General features: G+C 44.2%; 1 protein-coding gene across 1 annotated transcript in view; it reads left to right on the forward strand.

Annotated features, from left to right (window-relative positions):
- Positions 1 to 11,022: 11,022 nt before the first annotated feature.
- Positions 11,023 to 26,494, forward strand: part of LOC145359304 (ADP-ribosylation factor-like protein 5B) — a 40,308-nt gene continuing 24,836 nt past the window's right edge. Inside the window, exon 1 of the mRNA XM_080213882.1 lies at positions 11,023 to 11,394. Within this exon, the coding sequence (XP_080070008.1) occupies positions 11,349 to 11,394 (46 nt within the window). The 5' untranslated portion in view covers positions 11,023 to 11,348. The remainder of the gene's footprint in view (positions 11,395 to 26,494) is intronic.

Here is a 26,494-nt window from a genome sequence, read left to right on the forward strand (position 1 = left end):
TCATGGCTGATCTGTCGCTGCTCAGTTCCACTTTCCCGCCCTCTCCCCATAACCCTTAATCCCCTCTCCTATCAAAAACCCATCAACCCGCGTCTTAAATATATTTAACGAGGCAGCCTCCACCACTTCAACGGGCAGAGAATTCCAGAGATTCACCACCCTTTGAGTGAAGAAGTTCCTCCTCAACTCCGTTCTGAACTGCCCCCCCTTTATCTTGAGGCTGTGCCCCCTAGTCCTACTGTCTTTTTTGAGCGGGAAGAGTCTTTCCACCTCTATCCTATCCATCCCATTCATCATCTTATACGTCTCAATGAGATCTCCCCTCATTCTTCTAAACTCTAACGAGTACAAGCCCAGTTTATTCAGCCTCTCCTCATAGCTCAATCCCCTCAACTCCGGTATCAGAAACAAACAATGGAAGGGGCACTGTATCCATCACACAAACCAGCCTCCCACCCATTGACTCTGTCTACACTTCCTGCTGACTCGGCAAAGCAGCCAGCATAATTAAAGACCCCACACACCCTGGACATTCTCTCTTTCACCTTCTTCCATTGAGGAAGAGATACAAAATTCTGAGCTCACGTACCAACTGACTCAAGAAAAGCTTCTTCCCTGCTGCCATTAGACTTATGAATGGATCTACCTCACATTAAGTTGATCTTTCTCTACACCCTCGCTATGACTGTAAAACTACATTCTGCACTCTCCCGTTCCCTTCTCTATGAGCGGTATGCTTTGTATAGCACCCAAGAAACAATACTTTTCACTGTATACTAATACATGTGAGAATAGTAAATCAAAATCAAAAAATCAAAATCATCAAATTGTAAGCAGCCATTTCCCTAACCGCATACCATGGACTTCTGCCTTAGTGCCGAGCTGCTGTGAAGCCACACCTGTACCACTGTTTCCCCTGGATAGGAGTCCAGAACTGAGAGTCATAGGTTAAGGATGAGGGGTCAGCCATTTCGAAGTGAGACCCATTTCATCACTCAAAGGATTGTGAACTTTTGAAATTCTCTACCCCCAGAGAGCTGCAGATTGCTCAGCTGTTGAATGTACTCAGGACTGGGATTGGTAGAGTTTTGGACAGTAAGGGAACAGAGGAATATGAACATAGCGCAACAAACTGGAGTTAATGTAAAAGATTGGCGGCACTGTGGCTCAGTGGTTAGCACTGCTGCCTTACAGCTCCAGTGAGCCTCGTTCAATTCTGGCCTTGGGTGTCAAAATTGATGGACTGGCTGGCCAATCAGATAGGCTGACAGCTCCCAAGGGGCAGGTCTTCCTCCCCAGAGAGGGATGGAAGTCCCACATTGACCCTGATTAGCCTGACAACAGCTCCTTATGGCTATGGAAAAGGCCAGGGTTGGTCCACTCCAGCCTTGGGTGACTGTCTGTGTGGGATCTCTCCCTGTGTCTGTGCAGATTTCCTTCGGGTGCTCTGGTTTTCTCTCACAGTCCAAAAATTGGCCATGCTAAATTGCCCCTGAGCATCCCCAGATGTATAGGTTTGGGGGATTAGTGGGGTAAATACATTGGGTTACGGGGATAGGGTCTGGTTGGCATGCTCTGTCGAAGAGTCAATGCAGACTCGATGGGCCGAATAGCCTCCTTCTCCACTCCAGGGATTCTATGGGTCTATGATAATGTTGACAGGATAAGGTTAAGATGGTTTGGAGAAAGCTTGTGTGGAGCATAAGCATTGTCACAGACCAATTAAGTCGAATGGCCTGTTTCTGTGCAGTAATTTGTATATAATCAGCATCCTCAGTACAGGCTCAAATTTTAAGGAAATATCCTGGTCTGTGTAGCTCAGTATCACAATTCAGTGTTCCAGGGAGTTATCCAACTTTTCAAAAAATTCCCATGGTTTGTCTACATTTATTCTCCCAACCCCCATTCCACGGCCATTGAGATGTGAAGACTGTTATTCACATTACAGCCGAGAAGCTATTTCCTGTAAAATATCGGCAGGGCTAGACTTGGCACAAACAGCATGCTTATGCAGTGGAACCACGTCTTCAATAACACAGAAATATAATAACAGCGAGGAAGTTTTACGTCATTTCTTTTGTTCAACTGGAACTCTGCAAGGTTAAGGAGAGGTCAACATACAGGATGCTCTTTCTGTCTCCACAGGCCCTGCATGTTGCTGTGTTGAGGGCCAGGAAGCATTTTCACTATTGTGGAGCTGGTAAAAGATACCCTTACTGCTCCTCTTCTTCAGCCGTGAATGTAGCCCAAACCATCAGGCAAACCAGCCTCCCACCCGTTGACTCTGTCTACACTTTCCGCTGTCTCAGCAAAGCATCCTGCATACTGAAGGATTCCGCGCACCCGGGGCATTCTCTCTTCCACCTTCCTCCTTCCTCCTTCAAGAAAAAGATACAAACGTCTGAGCTCACATACCAACCAATTCAAGAACAGCTTCTTCTCTGCTGCTCTCAGACTTTTGAGAGGACTTACCTTGCATTAAGTTGTGCAGTGGACAATGGGGAACCTGTGGGTGTGGTGTATCTGGATTTCCAGAAGACATTTGACAAAGTGCCGCACCAAAGACTGCTACATAAGATAAAGGTGCACAATGTTATGGGTAATGTATTTGCATGGATAGAGGATTGGTTAACTAATAGAAAGCAAAGAGTGGGGGTAAATGGGTGGTTTTCTGGTTGGTGATCAATGACTAGTGGTGTGCCTTAGGGATCAGTGTTGAGACAGCAGTTGTTTACAACTTACATTGATGATTTGGAGTTGGGGACCAAGTGTAATGTTTCAATATTTGCAAATGACACTAAGATGAGTAGAAGAGCAAAAGACGCTGAAAGTCTACTAAATGGATATAGATAATCTAAGTGAGGGGGTGAGGGTCTGGCACGGAATACAATGTTGGTAAAGGTGAGGTCATCCATTTTGGTAAGAATAACAGCAAAATGGACTATTATTTAAATGGTAAAAAGTTGCAGCATGCTGCTGTGCAGAGGGACCCGGGTGTCCTTGTGCAGGAATCTCAAGGAGTTGGTTTGCAGGTGCAGCAGGTAATTAAGAAGGCAAATGGAATTTTGTCCTTCATTGCTAGAGGAATGGAATTTAAAAACAGTGAGATTATGTTGCAGCTGTATAAGGTGCTGGTGAGGCCATGCCTGGAGTACTGAGTACAGTTTTGGTTTCCTTTCTTGAGAAAGGATATACTGGCACTGGAGGGGATGTAGAGGAGATTCACTAGGTTGATTCTGGATTTGAGAGGGTTGGCTTATGTGGAGAGACCGAGTAGACTGGAGCTATATTCATTGGAATTCAGAAGAATGAGGGGGAGATCTTATAGAAACACATAAGATTATGAAGGGAATAGATAAGATTGAAGCAAGGAAGTTGTTTCCACTGATGGGTGAAACTAGAACTAGGGGCATAGCCTCAAGATAAGGAGAAGCAGATTTAGGACTGAGTTGAGGAGGAATTTCTTCTCTCAAAGGGTTGTAAATCTGTGGAATTCCCTGCCCAGTGAAGCAGCTGAGGCTACCTCACTAATGTTTTTAAGGCAAGGATAGATAAATTTTTGAACAGTAACGGAATTAAGGGTTGTGGTGAGCAGGCAGATAAGTGGAGCTGAGTCCACAAAAAGATCAGCTATGATCTTGTTGAATGGCGGAGCAGGGTCGAGAGGCCAGATGACCTACTCCTGCTCCTAGTTCTTATGTTCTTAAGTTGACCTTTCTTTACACTCAAGCTATGACTGGAACACTGCATTATGCACTCTCTCATTCCCTTCTATAAGAATGGTATGCTTTGTCTGTGAAGTGCGCAAGAAACAATACTTTTCACTGTATGTTAATACATTTGACAATAATAAATCAATTCAAATCAAGTCAAAAAATCTTGTGGTGCCCCTCAATGTGAATGTAGTGTCCTCTCACCCACGCTCCCAGGGGATGGGGCTTGAGTTTTCCCCCTGTCCGTTGGAAATTTAAAATTGCAGAGGTCACTCACCCTCACTGCTCCTGTTTGCCTCCTGGTACACCTCTTATTCAGCTACTCCATGAAGCAGGTCAGCAGAATCCACCAAAATGAGGAACAATAATCTCTGCCTCAATTTCAGTAAAACGAAAGAGATAGCCATCGACTTCAGGAAGTGTAGTAAAGGACATGCTCCTGTCTGCAGCTACAGGGACGAAGTGGAAATGGTCGAGAGCTTCAAGTTTCTAGGTGCCCAGATCACCAACAACCTGTCCTGGTCCCTCCACACTGATGCTATAGTTGCGAAAGCCCACCAACACCTCTACTTTTTTAGAAGGCTTAGGAAATTCGGCAAGTCTGCTACAATTGTCACCAACTTTTACAGATTCATCATAGCAAGCATTCCTTCTGGTTGTATCATTGCTTGGCATGCCTCCTGCTCTGCCCAAAGATCACAAGGAACTATAGGGTCGTGAATGGTGGGGCAACTCGGTGGCTCAGTGGTCAGCACTGCTGCCTCACAGGGCAGGGACTAGGTTCGATTCCCAGCTTGGGTCATTGTCTGTGTTGAGCTTGCACTTTCTCCTAGTGTCTGCATCGGTTTCCTCCGGGTGCTCCAGTTTCCTCCCAAAGATATGCTGGTTAGGTGGATTGGCCATGCTAAATTGATCCTTGGTGTCAGGGGTAATAGCTAGGGTAAATGCATGGGGTACTGGGGACTGGCTGTAGGTGGGATTCTTGTTGGTGCAGATTTGATGGACTGAATAGCCTCCTTCTGCACTATGGTCCTATGATGAAGCCCAGTTCATCATGCAAACCAGCCTCCCATCCATTGACTCTGTCTACACTTCCTGCTGCCTCAGAAAAGCAGCCAACATAATTATGGACCCCACTCACCCCAGTCATTCTCTCTTCCACCTTCTTCCATCAGGAAAAAGATACAGAAATCTGAAGACATGTACCAACTGACACAAGAACAGCTTTGTCCCTGCTGCCATCAGACTTTTGCTCGGACCTACCTTATATTAAGTTGACTTTTCTCTACACCCTAGCTATGACTGTAACATTATATTCTGCACCCTCTTCTTTACTATGTACTCAATGAACAGCATGCTTTGTCTGTATAGCGCAAAAGAAACAATACTTTTCACTGTATTCCAATGCATGTGACAATAACAAATCAAATCAAATCAAGCGAGATCCATCTTTAAACATATACACACTTTCCAGCTGCCCCAGTTGTGATCCTCTGTTTGTGCTCCATCCCTCTGGCCAACTTGATGGGGAGGAGACTTGGCACCTTATTTAAATAAGACCATTGAGATCTTCAAGGCCTTACTGTCCATGGCTCTTTGTCCATTATATCCCTCCCCTCTGATTCAGGGCTAAATATTTCTCATTTAACCTCTGGTTTAAATAAATACCCCCTCTTCTTCTTGGAAGTAATGCCACGGGGTCTCTTATATCCACCAGAGAAGCAGATGGAGCCTCAGTTTAACATCTCATCTGAAAGTTGGCTCCTTCAACAGTGAAATGCTACACTTCAGCATCAGTCTTGATATTTTGCAATCAATTTCTTGGAATGGGACTTGAAACCAGAACCTCTTGATGCAGAGGAAAACATGCCACAGAGTTTTACACCACAGAAGGAGGCTCTTTGGCCCATCATGTCTGTGCCAACCATCAAGCACCTATCTATTCTAATCCCATTTTCCAGCACTTGGTCCATAGCCTTGTATGCTATCCCATTTCAAGTTCTCATCTAAATGCTTCCTAAATGTCGTGAGGGTTCTCTCCTCTGCTCCCCATTCAGGTTCCAGATTCCTACCATCCTCTGGGTGAAAAATATTTTCCTCAAATCCCCGCCGAATCTCCAGCCTCTAACCCAATAACCCCCTGGTTATTGACTATTTTACTAAAGGGAAAAATTAATTCCTATTTGCCTGATCTATGTCCCTCTTAATTTTATACACCTTGACCAGATACCCCCTCAGCCTTCTTTGCTCTAAGGTAAACAACCCCAGCCTAACTAGCCTGTGTTCATAGCTGAAAAGCTCCAGCCCAGGCAACAGCCTGGTGAATCTGCTCTGCACCCTTTCTAGTGCAATCACATCTTCCTATAGTGTGGCGAACAAAACTGAACACAGCGCCCAAGCTGTGGCCGAACCAATGTTCTATACAGTTCTACCTTAACCTCCCTGCACTTATGTTCTGTGACTCAGCTAAAAGAGGCAAGTATTCCATATGCCTTCGTACCCAGCTTATCCATCTGCCCATAGCTGTCAAATGTGCTGGTAGGGTTCAGTTGTGATACTTATGGTTGTGATACTTGTGGTTAGCACTCTGCCTCACAGTGTCAGGGATGTGGGTTCAATTCCAACTTCGGGCCACTGACTGTGCGGAGTCTGCACATTCTCCCCATGTCTACATGGGTTTCCTCCAGGTGCTCTGGTTTTCTCCCACAATCTGAAAGACATGCTGATTACACGCATCGGCCATGCTAAATTCTGCCTCAGTGTACCCAGCACGTGGCAACTCAGGGATTTTTCACAGTAACTTTATTGCAGTGTTCACGTAAGCCTGCTTGTGGCACTTATAAATAAACTAAACATTTATCTGCAGGAATTTCCTGGTAATTATCCTGATGCGTCTGACCTGCAGATATTCAGGTCCACACAATTTTAGCAGGCATTGTGAAGGCATGGTGACTCTGGCATTCATCTATTTCAGATGGCCATGGACTGGCTCCCACTGTTCACCCTGTTAGTGTGGCAGTTCAATCCGAAACCTCACATTTATCAAACACAGTGTCAGCATGTGAGCGCCAGTCTCTCGGAATACAAACTGAAAAAGTTGCTAATGTAAACTTCTGCTGAGAGCCAGTGCAGTCACTCAGCACAGTCACATTTGTACAACTGCAACAGAAAGCCCAGAGCTCGTGGGCACAGGTGACTCCTACCTCAAAGAGGAAACCGAATGATCTAATAGAAAGTTCACAGAGACAGGCTTGTTGATGTGGTTTATCTTTCCTCCTCACTGTGACTCATCAGTTACTATTCTGCTAAACACAACGAACACCGGACTAGAATTGTTCCTGCAAAAATCCCACCTCTCATTCACAATCATTCTTCCTATCATATTTAGGTTTCTTGATTTCATTTCCTTTGTTCATGACTAAGGGATTTTCACAGTGACTTCACTGCAGTATTAATGTAAGCCTATCTGTGACACTAATAAATAAAACTTTTTAATACTTAAACACTCCAAAGATGTGCAAGTTATGTTGGTTGGCATGCTAAACTGCCTTTTAGGGTTAGGGGGATTAGTAGGGTAAATACGAGGAGTTTTGGGGATAGGACATGGGTGGGATTATTGTCAGTGAAGGCTTGATGGGCTGAATGGCCTCCTTCTGCACTGTAGGGATTCTATGATATCTAGACTGACAGCCTAGTACTAAGGAAGTGTTGCATTGTCAGAGGTGCTGCTATTTGGATAAGACATTGAAATTAGATTCAGTCTGGCCTCCCCAGTGGACATCAGATGCCTCCCAGCACTTTTTTGTCTCCTATTTGTAGAAGAGTCAGGGAATTTTCTTCCTTGAAATACGGTGACACAGTGGTTAGCACTTCTGCCTCGCAGTGCCAGGGGCCTGGGTTCAATTCCTGGTTTGGTAACTGTCTGTGTGGAGTCTGCACGTTCTCCCCATTCTGCGTAGGTTTTCTCCAGGTGCTCTGGTTTCCTCCCACAATCCAAAGATGTGCAGGAAAGGTGGCTTGGCCATGCTAAAATTCTCCCTCAGTGTACCCAAACAGGTGCCAGAGTGTGGCGGCTAGGGGATTTTCACAGTAACTTCATTATAGTGTGAATGTAAGTCTACTTGTGACTAGTAAATAAACTTTAAAATATAAACCTTGTGTCCTGGTCGATATTCCGCCACCAGTATCACTATAATCAATTATGACAAGAAGATAAGAACATAATTTGGCCAAATATAACATCAGAGTCTGTGGGATCTTGCTGAGTACAAATTACCTCCCATGTTTCCTTCTTTATAACACTGATTGCACTTTAAAGAGTAGTGACCCACAAGTATTCTGGGACATCAGTCATGAAAGGGGCTATATAAATGCAAATGGTTTCCTTTCTTTTAACTATCAGGAAGTAAGCCTATTTGGCATGGTCCCCTGGATAAAGCAAGAGACTCAGGTTGATGTTGATGGGAGGAGGGTGGTGGTGAAACTAAGTCTTGTGTAAGGATGGGATGTTAAGGACAGAATGGCCTCCCATCCATTTATCTATTTTGCAATGTGAAACCCTCTGATGCATCAATGCTGAACGTGAAAGGAATGAACACACTGAGCTGAAATTAGAATACTTTGGAGGGGGTTTTCCATTTGTAGGTGTAACTAAATTCCCATTTGAGGAGCTGGTTGGATGTTTCACATAACATTATACCAGGAAACAAAACAAAACCAGTCCTATCCAACAGGTCTAGTGATAAACTTCAGTGAAGTGTGAAGAAGTCTGTTGGCAGAATGACAGTAAATTACCTGGAAGGACTGAATGTGAATCACTGAAGTATAAGAAGGGATGGTACGCTGGAGCAATCACCTGTATTCCAAATAAGGAGTGTGTGCTTTCAAGTACGCTTTCAAATGGAACACTTTACTGTGTAAAAAGTCTGACAACACCAGGTGACAACATCATGACACTTTACTGTGACAGATGTGGGACTTCAGTTACACAGAAAGACGAGATAAACTGGTGCTGTAGTACTCTCCTTATAACAGAAGAGTTTAATTTAATAAATGTGTCAAAAATTGTGAATGGTTTTGATAGAGTACGTAACGAAAAATTGTTTCTAATGGCTGGACAGTCAGTAACTAGGTGTCAGGGACCTGGGTTCAATTCCAACCTTGGGTCACTGTCTGTGCAGTGTCTGTTCGTTCTCCCTGAGTCGTGTGGGTTTCCTCCGGGTGCTTCAGTTTTGTCCCACGATCCAAAAGATGTGCCGGTTAGGTGCAACGGCCATGCTAAATTCTCTCTCTGTGTACCCGAACAGGAGCCAGAGTGTGGCGACTAGGGAATTTTCACAATAACTTCCATTGCAGTGTTAATGTAAGCCTACTTGTGACACGAACAAATAAACGTAAAAACTTAAACTGCTGCACCACAACATCAGGAACCTGGGTTTGACCCTGGTTGTAGGTGACTCTGTGGAGTTTTCATGTTTCCCCCATGTCTGCATGGGTTTCCTCCGGGTGCTCCGGTTTCCTCCCACAGACCGAAAGATGTGCAGGTAGATGGGTTGACCATGCTAAACTGCCCTTTTATGTTCCAAGATTTGTAGGTTAAATGGGTTAGCCATGGTAAATGTTTGGGGTTTCAAGGATAGGACAGGGGAAAGGACCAGGGTAAGATACTCTGTCAGAGAGTCGATGTAGACAAAATGGGCCAAATGGCTTCCTTCTGCTCTGTAGATCTCAATCACACTGAAGCAAATTCAACAACTGTTTTAAGGTATTGGAATAATTATTAAAGGGAAAGAGTTTTGCAGAACTATGGGAAAAAACATGGTGTGTGACTAATTGGATAGTTTTTTCAGAGGGGCCAGCACAGACTGCATCATGCCTCCTATTTTTCATATCATTCAATGAAAATAACATCAATTCATTACTCTATTCTCTCTCCACAGATGCTGTCAGACCTAAAGTAAAACTTATTTATTAGTCACAAGCAGGCTTACATTAACACTGCAATGAAGTTGCTGTGAAAAGCCCCCAGTTGCCACATTCTGGTGCCTATTCGGGCACACTGAGGGAGAATTTAGCGCGGCCAATGCACCTAACCAGCACGTCTTTTGGACTGTAAGAGGAAACCGAAGCACCCTGAGGAAGCCCATGCAGGCACGGGAAGAACACAGACCCAGTGATCTAAGCCAGGAATTGAACCCGGGTCCCTGCTGTGGGGGAGCAGTGCTAACCATTGTGCCACCGTGCTTCCCTAGACTGAGATTTTCCAGCATTTTCTGTTTTTGTTGCTGTATTTGTACTCCTGAGGTGCTGTAGTTGTACCCTGAAGTGCTGAAGTTGTATCCAATGGGATGCTATAGTTGTACCCCTGAGATGCTGTAGCTGTACCCTTAAGGTTCTATAGTTGTACCCCTGAGGTTCTATAGTTGTACCCCTGAGACACTGGAGTTGTACCCCTGAGACGCTGGAGTTGTACCCCAGAGGTGCTGTAGTTGTACCCCTGAGACACTGGAGTTGTACCCCAGAGGTGCTGTAGATGTACCCCTGAGGTTCTGTAGTTGTACCCCTGAGGTTCTGTAGTTATACCCCTGAGATGCTGTAGTTGTACCCCTGAGATGCTGTGGTTGTATCCCTGAGATGTTGTAGTTGTACCCTTGAGGTTCTATAGTTGTACTCCTGAGGTTCTGTAGTTGTACCCCTGAGATGTTGTAGTTGTACCCTTGAGGTTCTATAGTTGTACCCCTGAGATGTTGTAGTTGTACCCTTGAGGTTCTATAGTTGTACCCCTGAGGTTCTGTAGTTGTACCCCTGAGATGCTGTAGTTGTATCCCTGAGATGCTGTGGTTGTATCCCTGAGATGTTGTAGTTGTACCCTTGAGGTTCTATAGTTGTACCCCTGAGGTTCTGTAGTTGTACCCCTGAGATGCTGTAGTTGTATCCCTGAGATGCTGTGGTTGGACCCCTGAGGTTCTATAGTTGTAAAGGAGGGCACTTTAGTGAGGGGTTATTTTTCTGTCTGGGGACTGTGCCTGATGCTCCCGATGAGAATGAGAAACATTCATAAAATGACAGCCAACAAGTTTTGATCTGGTCACTAAGGGGGAGGGGGGTGGGGTTTGTTGATGACGAGATAGGTGTTGATGGTTGTTGATTGGTGGATAGGGCCGGTAGGCGGGGTCAGAAGGGCTTATATAGAGGTGGGGGAGCAGCGGGTTCTGCCAGTGACCGTCTGAGAGCGGCAGAGAATTAGTGAGAGAGTGAGGGGGGTTGCAGGCACTGCCAGGGCCCACAGCCCATCTCTGAGAGAATTCATCAGGCCCAACAGTGGCACACTTCCACTCTTTCTCCGAGACAAAACAAGTCAGAGGGGTTATTTTTTTAAAAATAAAAATCCTCTGGAAGGTGCCCCAACCTCGGTGGGCCGCTTGTCTCCCTCAGCATCGGTTTGAAATAAAGCCCGGCGGATTGGGGGGATTAATTCCTCTCGGTTTTGGTCTAGGCCTCAGAGTGCTGGAGTTGGTGGAACCGAGAGACTTGTGTGGGCAGCAGATCCCTTCAGTCCTTGGCTTTGTTTTTCCTTTTTCTCTTTTGTTCGGGTCTCCGGGACAGCCAACAGCATCGACAGGGGGACGGAGGAAGATGGGGATGTTCCTGGCCAAAGTGATGGGACTTTTCTGTAACCAAGGTAAGATTTGCCCCCATCCTCCGGCTGGATTTGCCTGCCCACCCCACACCGGCCAGATTTGCCCCCCAATCCCGGGGCGGCCTCTGCTCTGACCCTGGCCTCCAAGAAGCTTGTCTGCGGCTAAAAAAAAGTCTCTTTCTGTTTGTATCTTTTTGTGTCTGTGAGGGTTTTTTGGGGATAACTTTTAATCCCGAGAGAATAAGCTTCCTGATTCCAGTGAAATTCTAGTTCCAGACTCAGTGATAACGGGATATAATGTAACCGTTTCCACAGTCATTGTAACTTTTTCTTGTTACTTTGCATCTATATGTAGAAACTTTTGTTTTACGCATCGCGCTACTAAAGCTGGTGTGGGTTAGGGGAGTTATTTGGGGGTAAATTTATGGGATACGGCCCGAGTGGGATTGTTATTGGTGTAAGACTCGATGGGCTGAATCGCCGCCTCCTTCTCTTGTAGGGATCCTCTGAATACAAACTTAATCCAGAATAAAGTATATGTTTTTAGGCATCTTAGATCCAAGAAGCTGGAGGTTGCACTGTATTTGGACTTTTTTTAAAAACATGTTTGTCTGGATCAACTTTTTTAGAAATAGTCCAATAACCATGGGGAGAATTCTGACAGTAGATGTTAGAACACCCTGGAGAGAGGGACACAATTGATTTAATGCATGGCCATCTGTCAGGGCTTTTAGGTAACTTTTTTTTAAAAAAAGTGTACCAGTACAAATTATCGTTTGTCTCTCTTTCGCTAGCTAAGTGGTGGATTGTTCGTTGTGGAGTCATAACTACCTAGGAATTAGAATGTCAAAAATGTGTGTATTTGGGTGGAGAGTAAAGCTTTCAGTCGCCTGTATCTAAAGTGAGATTAATTGTTCTGAGAGATTGGTATGGGTAGACAGATACGGTTACTGAGTCTGATTTGCTGGATGTTATCAGTGTAACTTGAAGTTAAACTAAAGTTTAAAGTTTTTTTATTCATTTGTGAGATATGACTGTCGCTGGCTGGCCAGTATTTATTATAATCCATCCCTAATTCCCTTGAATTGAGTGGCTTGCTAAGCCATTTCAGAGGGCAGTTGACAGTCAACCACATTGCTGTGGCTCTGGAGTCGCATGTAGGCCAGACCGGATAAGGACAGCAGATTTCCTTCCCTAAAGGGCATTAGTGAACCAGATCGTTTTCTCCAACAATTGGCTGGTTTCATGGTCATCAGTAGATTCTTAATTCCAGGTTTTTAAAATTTAATTTAAATTCTGCCAGCTGACATGGTGAGATTTGAACTCGCATTCCCCAGAACATTAACTGAATTTCTGGATTAATAGGCTTTATTAGTGTCATGAGTAGGCTTACATTAACAGTGCAATTAAGTTGCTGTGAAAATCCCCAAGTCGCCACACTCAGATACCTGTTTGAGTACACTGATGGAGAATTTAGCATGGCCACTGCACCTAACCAGCATATCTTTCGGACTGTGGGAGAAAACCCACGCAGATGGGGAGAGAATGTGTTGACTGCACACAGTGACTCAAGCTGAGAATTGAACCTGGGTCCCTGGCGCTGAGAGGTAGCAGTGCTAACCACTGACAGTTAGCTCAAAGTGTTAGCAACTCTTTATTGCAGGCCTCTCCTAGTGCATCTATTTTAACCCCTGTCCTTTAGCAAATTATCAGTGAATAAATTGGAGGGTCAGCAAACATTGGTGAGAGTTGATGCAGTGTGGGGGTAGGAGAGAGGCTGGGTCTGCTTTGGTCAGTGTGTTTGATCACCTTAAACAGTGAAATGGAGTGTCACTGATGGCTACTGTGGTGTGACAGTGTCCACACTGAAGAGGGTTGACTATTGTGATGTAATTAACACATATCTGATTGGACAATGGACCATTCATTACTGAGAAGGGGTAAAACACTTTGTTTCATTCATTCAGATAATCACTTTAAAACATGACATCTGCTGAAGCTGTGAGACAAGCTGATGAAGGGGCAGCACTCCGAAAGCTAGTAGCTGTGCCACCAAATAAACCCTGTTGGGCTTTAACCTGGCGTTGTGAGACTTTATTGTGTTTACCCCAGTCCAACGACAGCATGAGTCCAACAATGAGCCTTACAGGGAGATGTGAAGCAGACTGCGTGATTTGGATATCATTCTGTTTAGGTTTTCCATCAAATGTTTGAATGGACCAACCTCATTAAGTTGATCTATCTTTACATCCTAGCTAGACTTTAACACTATACTCTGCACCCTCTCTTTTCCTCCTCCCGACTATGCTCAATGTATGGTATGCTTGTTTATACAGCACAAGAAACAATACTTTTCACTCCCCAATGGAACTTTTAAAATCAAAAGTGCTGTATTCATGGAGCGCTGCACTGACTGATTCTGACACTCTTTAAGAGTCATTTTTGAAATGAGATATTAAACTAAGGCTCCACCTGTCCCTTTTGAGTAATTCTTGCCACGACCATTTCAGCGATGAGCAGCAGAGTTCTCCCTGATGTTCTGGCCAACATGTACCCCTCAATCAACTTCATAAAACTATCTGGTCATTATCGTGTTGTTGTTTGAGAGCTTGTTACATACAAATTGGTTGCAGTATTGGAATGGTGACCATACTTCGAAAATACTTCACTGATTATAAAGTACCTTGGAATAACCTGTCATCCTAAAAGGTACTATATGAATGCATGTTTTCTTTGTTTCGACCTTCAACTCACCCATTCAATCTCCCAAAGTTATAATATTGGGAATGTGATACCTCAATTTTAACTTTAGGTGATTTACTGTGTATAATCTGCTACTCTTAAACAGTGTCAGAATCTGAAGATCCAATTACGCCTATCCAGACTACAGTTGATTCAATAACTTGAGTGCTTAGTTCAATTAGGAGTTTGTAAAACATGCGAAGTGTTCTCAATTAACTGTACATGCTTGAATGTTAAGTCTAGACACAAAGAAAGAACTTGCATTTATATAGCACCTTTTCCTGCTCAGGACAGCAGAAAGGACTTTACAGCTAATTTGAGGTACCTTTTTGAAGTGTATTCACTGTTGTGATGTAGGGACCCTTTACTGATTGAAGAATTGTATGTTTTTGATGAGTGGAGAGATTCAGCACCTCTTAATGGATTCAGTTTCCCCTGATTGCCCCATTTAATCTCAAACCACATTGTTATGAAAACTCGTTCTTTTTGTAGAATTTCTTCAGAATCGTGCAAGAGTGCATCAGCAATTGCTAGTGGTGCTGCCAACCTCTGTCCAATGTTATCAAAGAAACTGAAGTGAATCAGGGTGGGTAAAATCAATCCTGTTGCCAATCGGATGATGGACTTCCTCTGTGCCTAATAGCAGTTGGGTCTCATCTCCTTTGTAGTTTGTTTTGCTGTGGATTCTATCTGTATTTTGGCTGAAGATGACAGGGAGGGAGTTTTTTTATTCATGTGTGGGACATGGGCATCGCTGGTTGGCCAGCATTTGTTGCCCAATCCTAGTTGCCCTTGAGAAGGTATTGGTGAACTGCCTTCTTTAATCACTGCAGTCCATGTGCTCTGGGTTGACCATCAAGGAGGTAATTCCAGGATTTTGACCTAGCGACTGTGAAGGAACGGTGATATATTTCCAAGTCAGGATGGCTTGGAGGGGAACTCGCAGGTGGTGGTGTTCCCATGTATCTGCTTCCCTTGTCCTTCTAAATGGACATGATGTGGGTATGCCGGCGTTGGACTGGCGTAAACACAGTAAAAAGTCTGACAACACCAGGTTTTATAAATAGGTTGGACTAAAACCTGGTGTTGTCAGACTTCTAAATGGAAGCAGTCATTGGTTTGGAAAGTGCTGTCGAAGGATCTTTGGTGAATTTCTGCAGTGAATCTTGTAGATCCATTCCCTGCCCAGTCAGCACATCTTCAGCTCAGGATGTTGAGACGAGGGAAATGGCATAATTAATGCCAACTTTAAAATAGCTTTACAGAAGAAGAATTGTTTGGCATGTGCCAAGTTGCTAAAATTATTACTGGGTGGGAACTTCACCCACTTTTGCCTATTTTCTGTTCAGAGCTCTAATTCACATTCTTTTTAAATGCTACTTTAGAGAAACACATGTTATATTGCCTTTAATTTGCTGTTGCTTCAAGTTGTAATGTGGTGCCTCCACCCCCAACAAGGCTTGTGGTCAAAAGCAGAGTAAAATGACCCGCCGTTTAATACAAGTGTAAACACACACACATTCCACCCGAGACAGAGTTGACTAACTTTGCTTACTCCAATTAACAAGGCTGATCTTGTTTAACCATCAAAGTTTATTTATTAGTGTTACGAGTAGGCTGACATTAACACTGCAATGACGTTACTGTGAAAATCCCCTAGTCGTCACACTCTGGTGCCTGTTTGGGTACACTGAGGGAGAATTTAGCATGGCCAATGCACCTAACCACTACGTTGGGGGGAAATTAGCGCACCTGGAGAAAAGCCACATAGACATGGGGAAAACATGCAGACTGTACACAGATAGTGACCTAAGCCAGGAGTCGAACCTATGTTCCTGACACTGAGGCCGTCCTATTAACCATCTGCTGAACTCGAGGGCTGTTGACATTATAAGATTACTTTAACATGGACCCTCAAAATTCCACTCTAAAATGATCCTGCAGTCATGTGCAGCAGACCTGCTGCTGAGTTTTGTAATGCATATATTGCATAGTATTTACTACAGTGATACTGGTCATTTGACCTGACTAATTTTTGTGATCTGAGCCTCCTCTCACATCTCACCTAACCCTATCCTGAATAACAGGTTATTTATGAATCTCACCTTGTCAACTTCGTCCCTTGCCTCAGGTGTAGTGTTATATCACCATCAGTCAGTTCTCTCTCTTGCTGTCTCTTCCACCCCCCCTCCCCACTCACCCACCCACCCACCACCACCAAAGGGGAGAACAACTTATGGTCACAGATATAGGCTGAGAGGTGGTAGATTTAAACCTGAGATGAGGAGGAACTACTTCTGGAAATGGGTGGTGAATTTGTGGAACTGGCTGCCCCATAATGCAGTGTCTGAACTGTTGAATGGTTTCAAGGAGATAGATAATTTTAATAAAAAAGAATAGGGGGAGCAGATGAGGTGGATTTGAGACTAGGGAAAGATCCGCCGTGATCTGATTGAATGGTGGAGCAGGCTCAAAGGGCTGAATTTGCCTACTTCTGCTCGTAATCCCTATGTCATCTGGGACTATGGCGACTTTACCTTTAACTATCCCCCATCAGCAGTTTTTCACTCCTTGCTCCCTTGTGTGTTTGTCTAGCTTTCCCTCTGGTTAAAATCCACATTCTGTCACAAGTTAAATCAATTAATATTTTACAGTCTGACTGCAAAGGGCTGTATATTCCAGTTCCAATTGCCCATTTGAAGACCTGTCTGGAATTTAATTTCCTCTTGCAGAGCATTGGTTTCCATAGCATTCCTTGTGCTATTGTAATGCTTGCTAACCAGTTTAAAACTGGTATGTTGAAAGATAACACATTAATTTTGCACAAGTCCATTAATCAGTATGCTGTTGGAAGGAGAAAATATCCAGAACATATTGTCATGGCCATTTCTTGCATGCTTTTAGAATCTGTCCAGTATTTTGATTGGGGTAAATTGCACTTACAGCAGAAACACAAAGAAAGGAGGATTTCTGATGTGAAAAAGGCCAGCATTTCTACAGTCAGAATGCTTCAACCTGAACTGTAGCCAATTAAGTGCTCTTTGAAGTGTAGTGAGTGACTTAATATATGAAACACAGCAGTTTGCAGACAGCAATTATGTGCAACACTGGAAAATGTCCACACTCTTTGAAGAAATGCTGGGGATCATAGAATCCTTAGTGTTGAAGGAGGCCATTTGGTCCATCAGGTCCGCACCTACACTCTGATAGAGCATCTTACCTTGGCCCACCAACCACCCAATCCCATGGCTAATCCATCTGACCGACATATCTTAGGAAACTAAGGGGCAATTTAGCACGGCCAGTCCACCTAACCCACACATCCTTGGACTATGGGAGGAAATCGGAGCATCCAGAGGAAACCCATGCAGAAACATGGACAATTTGCAAAATCCACGCAGGCAATCATCCAAGGCTGAAATTGAACCCAGGTCCCTGGCGCTGTGAGGCAGTAGTGCTAACCACTGTGTCATCTTTCCTATCCCCATGAGTTAAGCCATTCAGTCATCATTTGATGTTTCTTTTGGAAGATAGGATCTCCAACAGGACTGCAGCGTCCCAACGAAGCACAGGGGTGACATGGTAAATTGTGCTGCAGGTTCTGGAATGGGGCTTGTACTCCAAGCTTCTGCCACTGAAGCACAGCTTTGAAATGGAAAATTGGGGTACAATTAATGTTTGGCAGCAATTCGTAAACAACACAATGCGGTCTGGGCTGACTGCTCAGCTTCTGAATGTTAGCAGTAGCTTTACCTTCACTCTTGGCAGTACGGTGGTTCCGTCTATTGGGCAGGGAGGAGAGTGGACTCCTGGGGTGGATGCTCCCTTCCAGTGAAGGATCAAGCCGGACCTTTGCATATTTTCAATTGTAACTCAGTTGGTAATACACTCGCTGCTGAGTCAGATGGTTGTGTTCATGGAACCATAGAAAATAGAACCGGTAGTAGGCCATTCAGCCCTTCAAGCTTGCTCCATCATCCATTTTTGATCATGGTTGATCACCAAATAGCCCCAAGAGCTGTATCTAATTTCTTCTGGAAATAACACACTGCTCCAAAAGCTTGAGCAGAAAAACACAGGCTGATAACTCAGTATGGGACTGAGGGCACAATGTGTTGTCAGAGGGGGCATTATACTAAGGTGTTTTGCTCCCTTAGGTGGCCATAAAAGTTCCCATGGCATTATTTTGGGAAGTGCAAGGGGGTTATCTCTGGTATCCCAGCCAATTTTAATCCCTAAATCAATTCCACTGAATCTGATGCATAGATGTATCAAATTGCTGTTTGTGGGAACTTGCTGTGCACAAATTGCTGCACTTCAGATATTAGAAGAATGATTACACTTCAAATTACTTCACTGGCTTCAAAGTACTTTGGGATGTATGTTGTGTGTGAAAGGTGCTATACAAATACAGTTGCGCTGCTGCTGTGATGTGAAACCAACAGAGAAAGTTGCAATGAGAATGGGGAATGGGTGTTACGCCTGTTGTAGTTGCATGGCGAGAAGACTGGTTAGTGATTCGATTGCTCTTTCAGGTGATAGATTCTTCCAACCTACCCTTTTGCGGGAATGGAATTAAATAAATTATTTTAATAAAGGATGGCACAGTGGTTAGCACTAATGCCTCACAGCACCAGGAACCTGGGTTCAATTCCCGGTTTGGGTGACTGTGCGGCATCTGCATGTTCTCCCCGTGTCTGCATGGGTTTCCTCCGAGTGCTCCTGTTTCCTCCCAGAATCCGAAAGGCACGCTGGTTAGGTACATTGGCCATGCTAAATTCTTCCTCGGTGTACCCGAACAGGTAACTTCATTGCAGTGTTAATGTAACAACCATTGTGACAGTAATAAATAAACTTAAAAAAACTTAATGTTTGCTGACTTTGACAATTGAGGGGTAATTCCAGTCTATGAATCTATTTTTATTATCTTTTACTCACCCTACACCAGTGGTATCCATTGGATGATATCATCAAGGTTACAACAGGACTAGCGTCACAATATTTCGTACTGCATTTGATCTTTCCTTTACATCAGTCTAGAATCCCTTGAGTTGATTTTCTGCCTACCTTCACTTGACAGAATTTAAAACACTTTTTTCCATTCTTCTGACGCCTGTGCTTGTTGATACATGCGGAGTGTGTATATCTTGGATGTAAATCTTGCACTGATGACTCATGAATGTGTCCTGTTTGCCGTGGCAGGGTATCTTGACATAGCCTCGTCCTGCCATGACTTGTATGCAAATGTAAGAGACTCTAAGTTGTCGACTGACCGGTTTTCTGCCTGGGGCCAGCTCCGTTGAAGCTGCCTCCTGACTGTGATCCTCTGTAGAACAATTCCCGAGTATCAAAATAAATCCTGCTGAAGTCGAAGGGTCTGTGGTCACTTGGTGAGAGAGAGTCTGGACTTTGTTGGAAGCAGCAAAGACTGAAGTCCTGTGAATAGAAGAGTTTGAAAGAACCTAAAAGGCAAACTTGAGTGGCTTTTAAATAGTATCTGACCTCAGATCAGATGTGTTCTTGGCCCAAGAATAACATATTCTCTCAGCTTCATATAAGGTTCTTTTTTTTGTATTGACAGTAGATGCTGTTCATTCATACAAAAAGGATTAAAGATTGTTTATAATATGATTACTTTAAGTTCAGGGAAATCTGTGTCTGATTTCTGGTATTGCTGTGATTGTCACAGTGAAAGATGTAATATTTCTGAAGGAAGGTTTTGCAGGGACAGTCCGCAGTTTTTATGGGCCATTGGTAACACGCAAGCAGATTTGATTGAATTTAAGGACGGAGTGGAATTTTAACTCGTGGCATCTGGCGTTCTACCCTGGTGCCATAGCCTCCACACTATCAATTAACAGGCAGCCAGATGTGTAAACTGGTTGGTTTGAATGTTCAAGCCGTGAACATTCCCTTCATCTATAGTTTTTTTTGCAGCAAGCAAAAACTTTCCTGTTCAAAGTCCATTGTTTGTAGCTTCTATTGTAGTGGGAACTTTTAATGTGGCTTTGCCACATTGTGTGAGTAGTTGGAAGGGAATGTGAATGAATGTTCTGGGAGGACACAGCAGCTCTGTCGGGGCATGTGAAAAGTAACGACCAGTTAATGAGATCCGTTGTCTTTTTCTGATTCAGTGCATCCCTGTCCCCCTGCACCTGTTTGAGCAGGCAAGAATTACCCCTGTCCTTAATTCCAAAAATAAACTTTGCACAGTTATGTGGCAATCGTTAAAGTGTGAATATGATCGCACACCAAAGCATAGCACAGTGATCTGCCAGGAAGCCAAGGATGAGCAAAGTCACCCCAGGAATTCTGGCATATTTTTGAAACCTGTGGATCATCTGGCAATAATGTGAGTTGCCGGTGTTGGACTGGGGTAAGCACAGTAAGAAGTCTCACAGCATCAGGTTAAAATCCAACAGGTTTATTTGGCAGCACAAGCTTTCGGAGTCTCGTTCCTTCAGGTAAGTGAAGAGTTGTGTTCACAAACAGGGCATGTACAGACACAAACTCAATTTACAAGGTAATGGTTGGAATGCGAGTTTTTACAGGTAATCAAGTCGTAAAGATACAGACAAAAAGCTTGGCCCTCTCTCCACTCACATTCTGTACCTTTAAGATTTAATTACCTGTAAAGACCTCCCCCATCCCTCCTGGTTCACCGGCCCCAGGCATATTAACTTGAGGTAGCCAGGAGACAAAGTAAATCTAGTGAACACTGAAATGTATGTTTAATCATATGATCCCTAGAATGTAGAAAGAGGCCATTTAGCCTATTGAGTTTGCACCAGTTCTCCGAATTGGGATGGCACAGTGGCTAGCACTGCTACCTCACAGCGCCAGGGATCTGGGTTTGATTCCTGACTTGGGTCACTGTGTGGAGTTTGCAGGTTCTCCCTGTGTCTGCTTCAGTTTCCTCCGGGTGCTGTGGTTTCCTCCCACGGTCTGAAAGACTGGTTAGATGCATTGGCCATGCTAAATTCTCCTTCATTGTACCTGAACAGGTACCAGAGTGTGGCGACTAAGGGATTTTCACAGTAACTTCATTGCGGTGTTAATATGAGCCTAATTGTGACACTAATAAATAAACATAGACAGAGCGTCTTACTTGGGCCCTCTTCCCCTATCCCTGCAACTCATGCATTTGCCATGGCCAATCCACCTAACCTGCACATCTTTGAACTGTGGGAGGAACCTCAGCAAATGGGGGAATATCCACACAGACACTGGGTGAATGTGCAAACTTCACCCAGTCACCCAAGGCTAGAATTGAACCCAGGTCACTGGTGCTGAGGGGCAGCAGTGTTGAGCACTGTGACACCAGAGTTTGGTGTTTGGAGAGTTTTTGGCGTCCACTGGGTAATATGAACCTGAGGATCTTCTGGGCCTGGTACAATTTTCAAGGGGCTCATTACTCAAATGTTCTCCAGTACACCATCTCATTGTCCAGTTAGCATAAACACACAATCATTCAAAGCTTTGCTGCTTTAACCTATCCTGCATATAAAGCTTATCCTGTTTTTGCTGACTCCTGCCTGACCTCTATCCTGTCTCTTGAAATTTGGCAAGCATGACCGTTATGGAATTCTGGAAGAGATCACGCTATTCCAATTAAAGGTCTCCATCCTGTGTGGGTGCGAATGCTTTGACTGCACTGCTTCAGGGAGGTGTGAACTGTGCTGAAAGAACCAGTTTGACTTCGTGTACAGCTTCTTTCTCGCACATCATTGGCGCCATCTCAACAGTGGATTTCATGCTGGCACGGATTAGCTGCTTGGCACAGAGGCTGTTGTCAAATTATGCTGCCAATTTTCAGCACGGTTCCACCCTTCCAGTCCCCTGCAGTAGGTGAGTTTCATTACTGATTGCTTTTGGGAGATTAAAAGTCAAAATGTTCCTTTAGAGCTGTTCAGCTTTGTATTTAAAAACAAAGAAATAGCTTGGGTCTGTTCAGACTAGGATGATGGCAGCTGGAATCATTCTGCCCAGATTCTGAGTTGAAGCAGCACCGTGTATGACTATCGTCTTAGCAGGTGGCACGGTGATGAGCACTGCTGCCTCACAGTGCCAGGGACCTGGGTTCGATTCTCAGCTTGGATTGCTGCCTGTGTGGCGTTTGCCACAGTACAGAAGGAGGCCATTCAGCCCATCAAGTCTGTACCAACCACAATCCCCCCATGGCCCTATTCCCATAACCCACATTTACCCTGCTAATCTCCCAGTGTCTGCGTGGGTTTCCTCCGGGTGCTCTGGTCTCCCCCCACAATCTAAATCTGAAAGACATGCTGGTTAGGTGCATTGACCCGAACAGGCAACTAGAGGAATTTCAGAGTAACTTCATTGCAGCGTTAATGTAAGCCTTATTTGTGATTAATGAATTAACTTTTAGCTTTATCCTTGCCCACCCCAAGGGAAACTGGATAAGGGAATTGGAGACCAAAGCTGAGGGCGGGCGGGGGGGGGGGGGGGGGGGAATAAATTTATATTAGTCACCAATAAGTCCAATTGAGGAGGGGAACTTCTTTACCCAGAGTGGTAGGAATGTTAATTTGCTATCGCAAGGAATCATTGAGGCAAATAATATTGATGCATTTACAGAATAGCTAGATAAATGAGAAATGAATAGAAGGATATGAGGAGACTAATGTGGAGTGGGAAAGATTGGTTGGGTAAAATGGCCTATTTATGTGCTGTATCTTGGCTGAAGCACATGCATTGTGAAGGCAACCACCAACTTTTGCTGATTAGCAATGAGCATAGGAAAACAACAGACTGACCAAGATACTTTTCTTCAAGGCCTGTATCTTCAGCATACCTTGCTGTCTGGTGGTGAAGTCTGGGCAACGGGGACTCAATAACTTCCATCTGTGGTGGCTATGTAACATCCTCTGCTTCACATGGACAGACCAAGGAAGCAGCCTTTGCTGAACATGTTTGCACTGATTGAACAGCAGAGGTTTCGTGCATTTGCACAGTCTGGAAGCTGGCTACATCCCCAAGTTTGTGCTATGCCGGGAAGTGGCCGATGACAAGAGGTTAGCAGAGTGCCCAAAGCTGTGATTGAAAGTCCTCAAAACCAGTCACAATAAGTTGGTGACAACTGATGCAAATAGCGATACCAGTTGATGACAGATTTACCATCAAGATGACATGGTTTCAGGAGCTCTAAAGCAAAAGCCAGTGTTGTAAACAGTCAGCAGAGGCCATCCTGGCCTGTTGGCGAGAGAAAACTTCACTTGTGGCAGACAAAGGTGTGGCATAGTAGTTAGCACTATGCCAGGGACCCAGGTTCGATTCCTGGCTTGGGTCACTGTCTGTGTGGAGTCTGCACATTCTCTGTGTCTGTGTGGGTTTCATCTGGGTGCTCTGGTTTCCTCCCATGGTCCAAAAGAAGTGCTGCTTGGGTGCATTGGCCATAGTGAATTCTCCCTCAGTGTACCCGAACAGGCGCCAGAGTGTGGTGACTAGGGGGTTTTCACAGTAACTCTATTGCAGTGTTAATGTAAGCCTACTTGTGACTAATAAATAAATTTTGCTCGCTTTGACTATTCAGAATTGGCTTGTTTAAAAATGTAGCAGATGAGAACAAGCGACAGGTATTTGGTAAGTATGTGGGAGAGTCTGTGTGGAGGCAAGTTTGAGTCTGCCTTGTGCACAGTCAAGTTTCTGACACACACATAGAAACTAGGAGCAGAAGTAGGCCATTTGGCTCTTTGAGCCCTGCTCTGCCGTTCATTTTGATCATGTCTGATCACTGAATTCAATATCCTGATTTCCCCCTCTTCCCCCATATCCCTTTAGCCTCAACAGCTATATCTAACTTCATCTTGAAAGCAGACAACGCTTTGGCTTCAACTACTTTCTGTAGTTGTGAATTTCACACATTCACCACCCTCTGGGTGAAGAAATTTCTCCTCACCTCACCCACCCCCACCCCCACATACACTTGCCCTCTCACCTTCCTATCAATGCTCTACTTTGCTCAGCAATTATTTCTTTCCTTAACCTCAGTTTTATTTTTGAAATTCAGTTTGTGCCAAACCTGATCTAAAATTTGCTTATGAGCTCACTCTTTGACTGAGAAAAATATGCAGATGTGGCTTCCTGTCCTGAATGAAAAGGTTCGACTCGCTTGGTTTCGAAGGTGATCTCACTGAAATGTGCCAAATTCATGCAGGCCTGACAGGCTCGGACCAGGACTGCTGCTGATTAGTATCAGTCAGTACCAGGGGACAGAATTTCCGAATAAGACATCTCTCATTGAGAATGTGGGCAAGGAGGAATTCCTTCAGTCACAGTGGTGAATCTATGGCACCACTTTCCCAGAGGGCTGTGAGGTCATTGAGTTTGTTCGGAAGTTGATAGATTTCTAGATGCTAAGACATCACGGGATGTGGGACTAATGCAGGAAAATGGTGTTAAGGAAGAAGATCACCCATGATCTAGTTAAATGGTGGAACATGCTTGAGGGGCTAAATGGCCTGCTCCTATTCCATCTCTCGCAGATGGAAGGATACCAATCAGCCTTGATGTAAGATTAGATTAAGTCAAAAATCAAAATCCAATGCACATCCTAAGATACAAAATAAGTTATTTCAAAGCAGACCTGTGCTTTTAAGCAAGGATTGTACATTTCAAGCCGCTTATATTTATTCCCAGCATCCATAGGTATATTCTGCATGACTCAATCTGGACTTTTCTGTCCAAAAATAGTTTTTTTTATTCATTCGTGGGACATGGCATCACTGGCTGGCCAGCATTTATTTGCCCATTCCTAGTTGCTCTTGTTCATAGGGCATTTGAGAGTCAACCACATTGCTGTGGCTCTGGAGTCACGTGTAGGCAGAGCAGGTAAGGACAACAGATTTCCTTCCCTAAAGGCTATTAGTGAACCAGATGGGTTTTTCTGATGATCAGCAATGGTTTCATGGTCATCAGTAGATTCTTAATTCCAGAGATGTTTTATTGAATTCAAAATCCACCATCTACCGTGGTGGAATTCAAATCTGTGTTCCCAGAAGATTAGCTGAGTTTCTGGATTAATAGTCTAGCAATAATACCCCACTAGGCCATTGCCTGCCTTAGGAGCATTGAGTTTAGGTTATAGTCTGGGTATACTGGTTATAGTCTGTGTACAACTGCTGATAAATGTGAATCCTGAAATTCCTCTGCACATGTTGGAATAATATAATTCATAGAATCACAGAAACCCTACAGTGCAGAAAGAGGTCATCTGGCCCATTGAGTCTGCACTGATCACAATCCCACCCAGACCCTATCCCCATATCCCTACACGTTTACTTGCTAATACCTTTAACCTACGCATCTCAGGATACTATGGGGCAATTTTTAGCATGTCCAATCAACCTAACCCGTGCATTGTTGGACTGTGGGAGGAAACCGGAGCACCAGAGGAAACCCACACAGACATGAAGAGAATGTGCAAACTCCACGCAGACAGTGACCCAAGCCAGGAATCAAATCCAGGTCCCTGGAGCTGTGAAGCAGCAGTGCTAACCACTGTGCTACCATGCCGCCCCTTCTTTGACACGAAGTGTCAAATAATTCTTTGACACAGTGTCTTCCTCAGTAAAGCACTTCCAGACTTGCTGTTGAGGGCAGCAGTTGATTCTTCATCTAACTTCATAATGCAAGTTGGTTCCAGCTCCCCAATCTTGATTTTTGTACAGAACATATTTTGTTCTCCATTTAGTTGCTGTTGGGCTGATTGCACCTTTGCATTTGATTCAGGGGCCTGTGATACTGCCACTCAAATAGAAAATTGTAACACAGGTTTGCTGCTTTGCCTGTTGGAGCTGGGAACTATTCGTGCTGCACTAATGACTTTGATTTGATTGTCTAGAATTTTATTTTGGCATTCAGCAAGTGCATTGTGTAAGCTTAAGACAGCCGGCATGTGAAGGCTTGTAGCATTGGTGAGTCTGGAGGTTATTCTTGTGATTTAATTTATTTCCCATCATGGCTGCATTGAGTCTAAGGCTAGACTGTTTTCAACCACACTTGTGCCAGGAGCTAGCATTTGTCATTGCGGCTTGAAATTGATGGAACTGTCTTAAACACTCATGGCTTTAATGCAAGAGGAGAAAGTGTTAACTCTTTGCTTGTTTTCGATGCAGAAGTGACCGTTTCAGTTCTGTCACTGTGCTAAGGTAGCTGGTGTTAGTAATGTAAATGTAGGAACCAATTCTGTGTTTCTGTTCCCCCATGGACTCTATATAAAATGGGAGTTTTGCATGCCTCCAGTAAGCAGTTTGGTTGTGAAGCCAGAACCATGCAATTGATATTGTAACCCAGAATCTAAATGATGTTTTACACCAGCTGTGCTGCAGAAGTTCCTGAGTCCAATGACGCAAAGGAGCTAAACTAACGCTAAGTTTCA

The sequence above is a fragment of the Carcharhinus amblyrhynchos genome, chromosome 27 (assembly GCF_965287045.1).
Source record: "Carcharhinus amblyrhynchos chromosome 27, sCarAmb.v2.hapA, whole genome shotgun sequence".
Classification (NCBI taxonomy): Eukaryota; Metazoa; Chordata; class Chondrichthyes; order Carcharhiniformes; family Carcharhinidae; genus Carcharhinus; species Carcharhinus amblyrhynchos.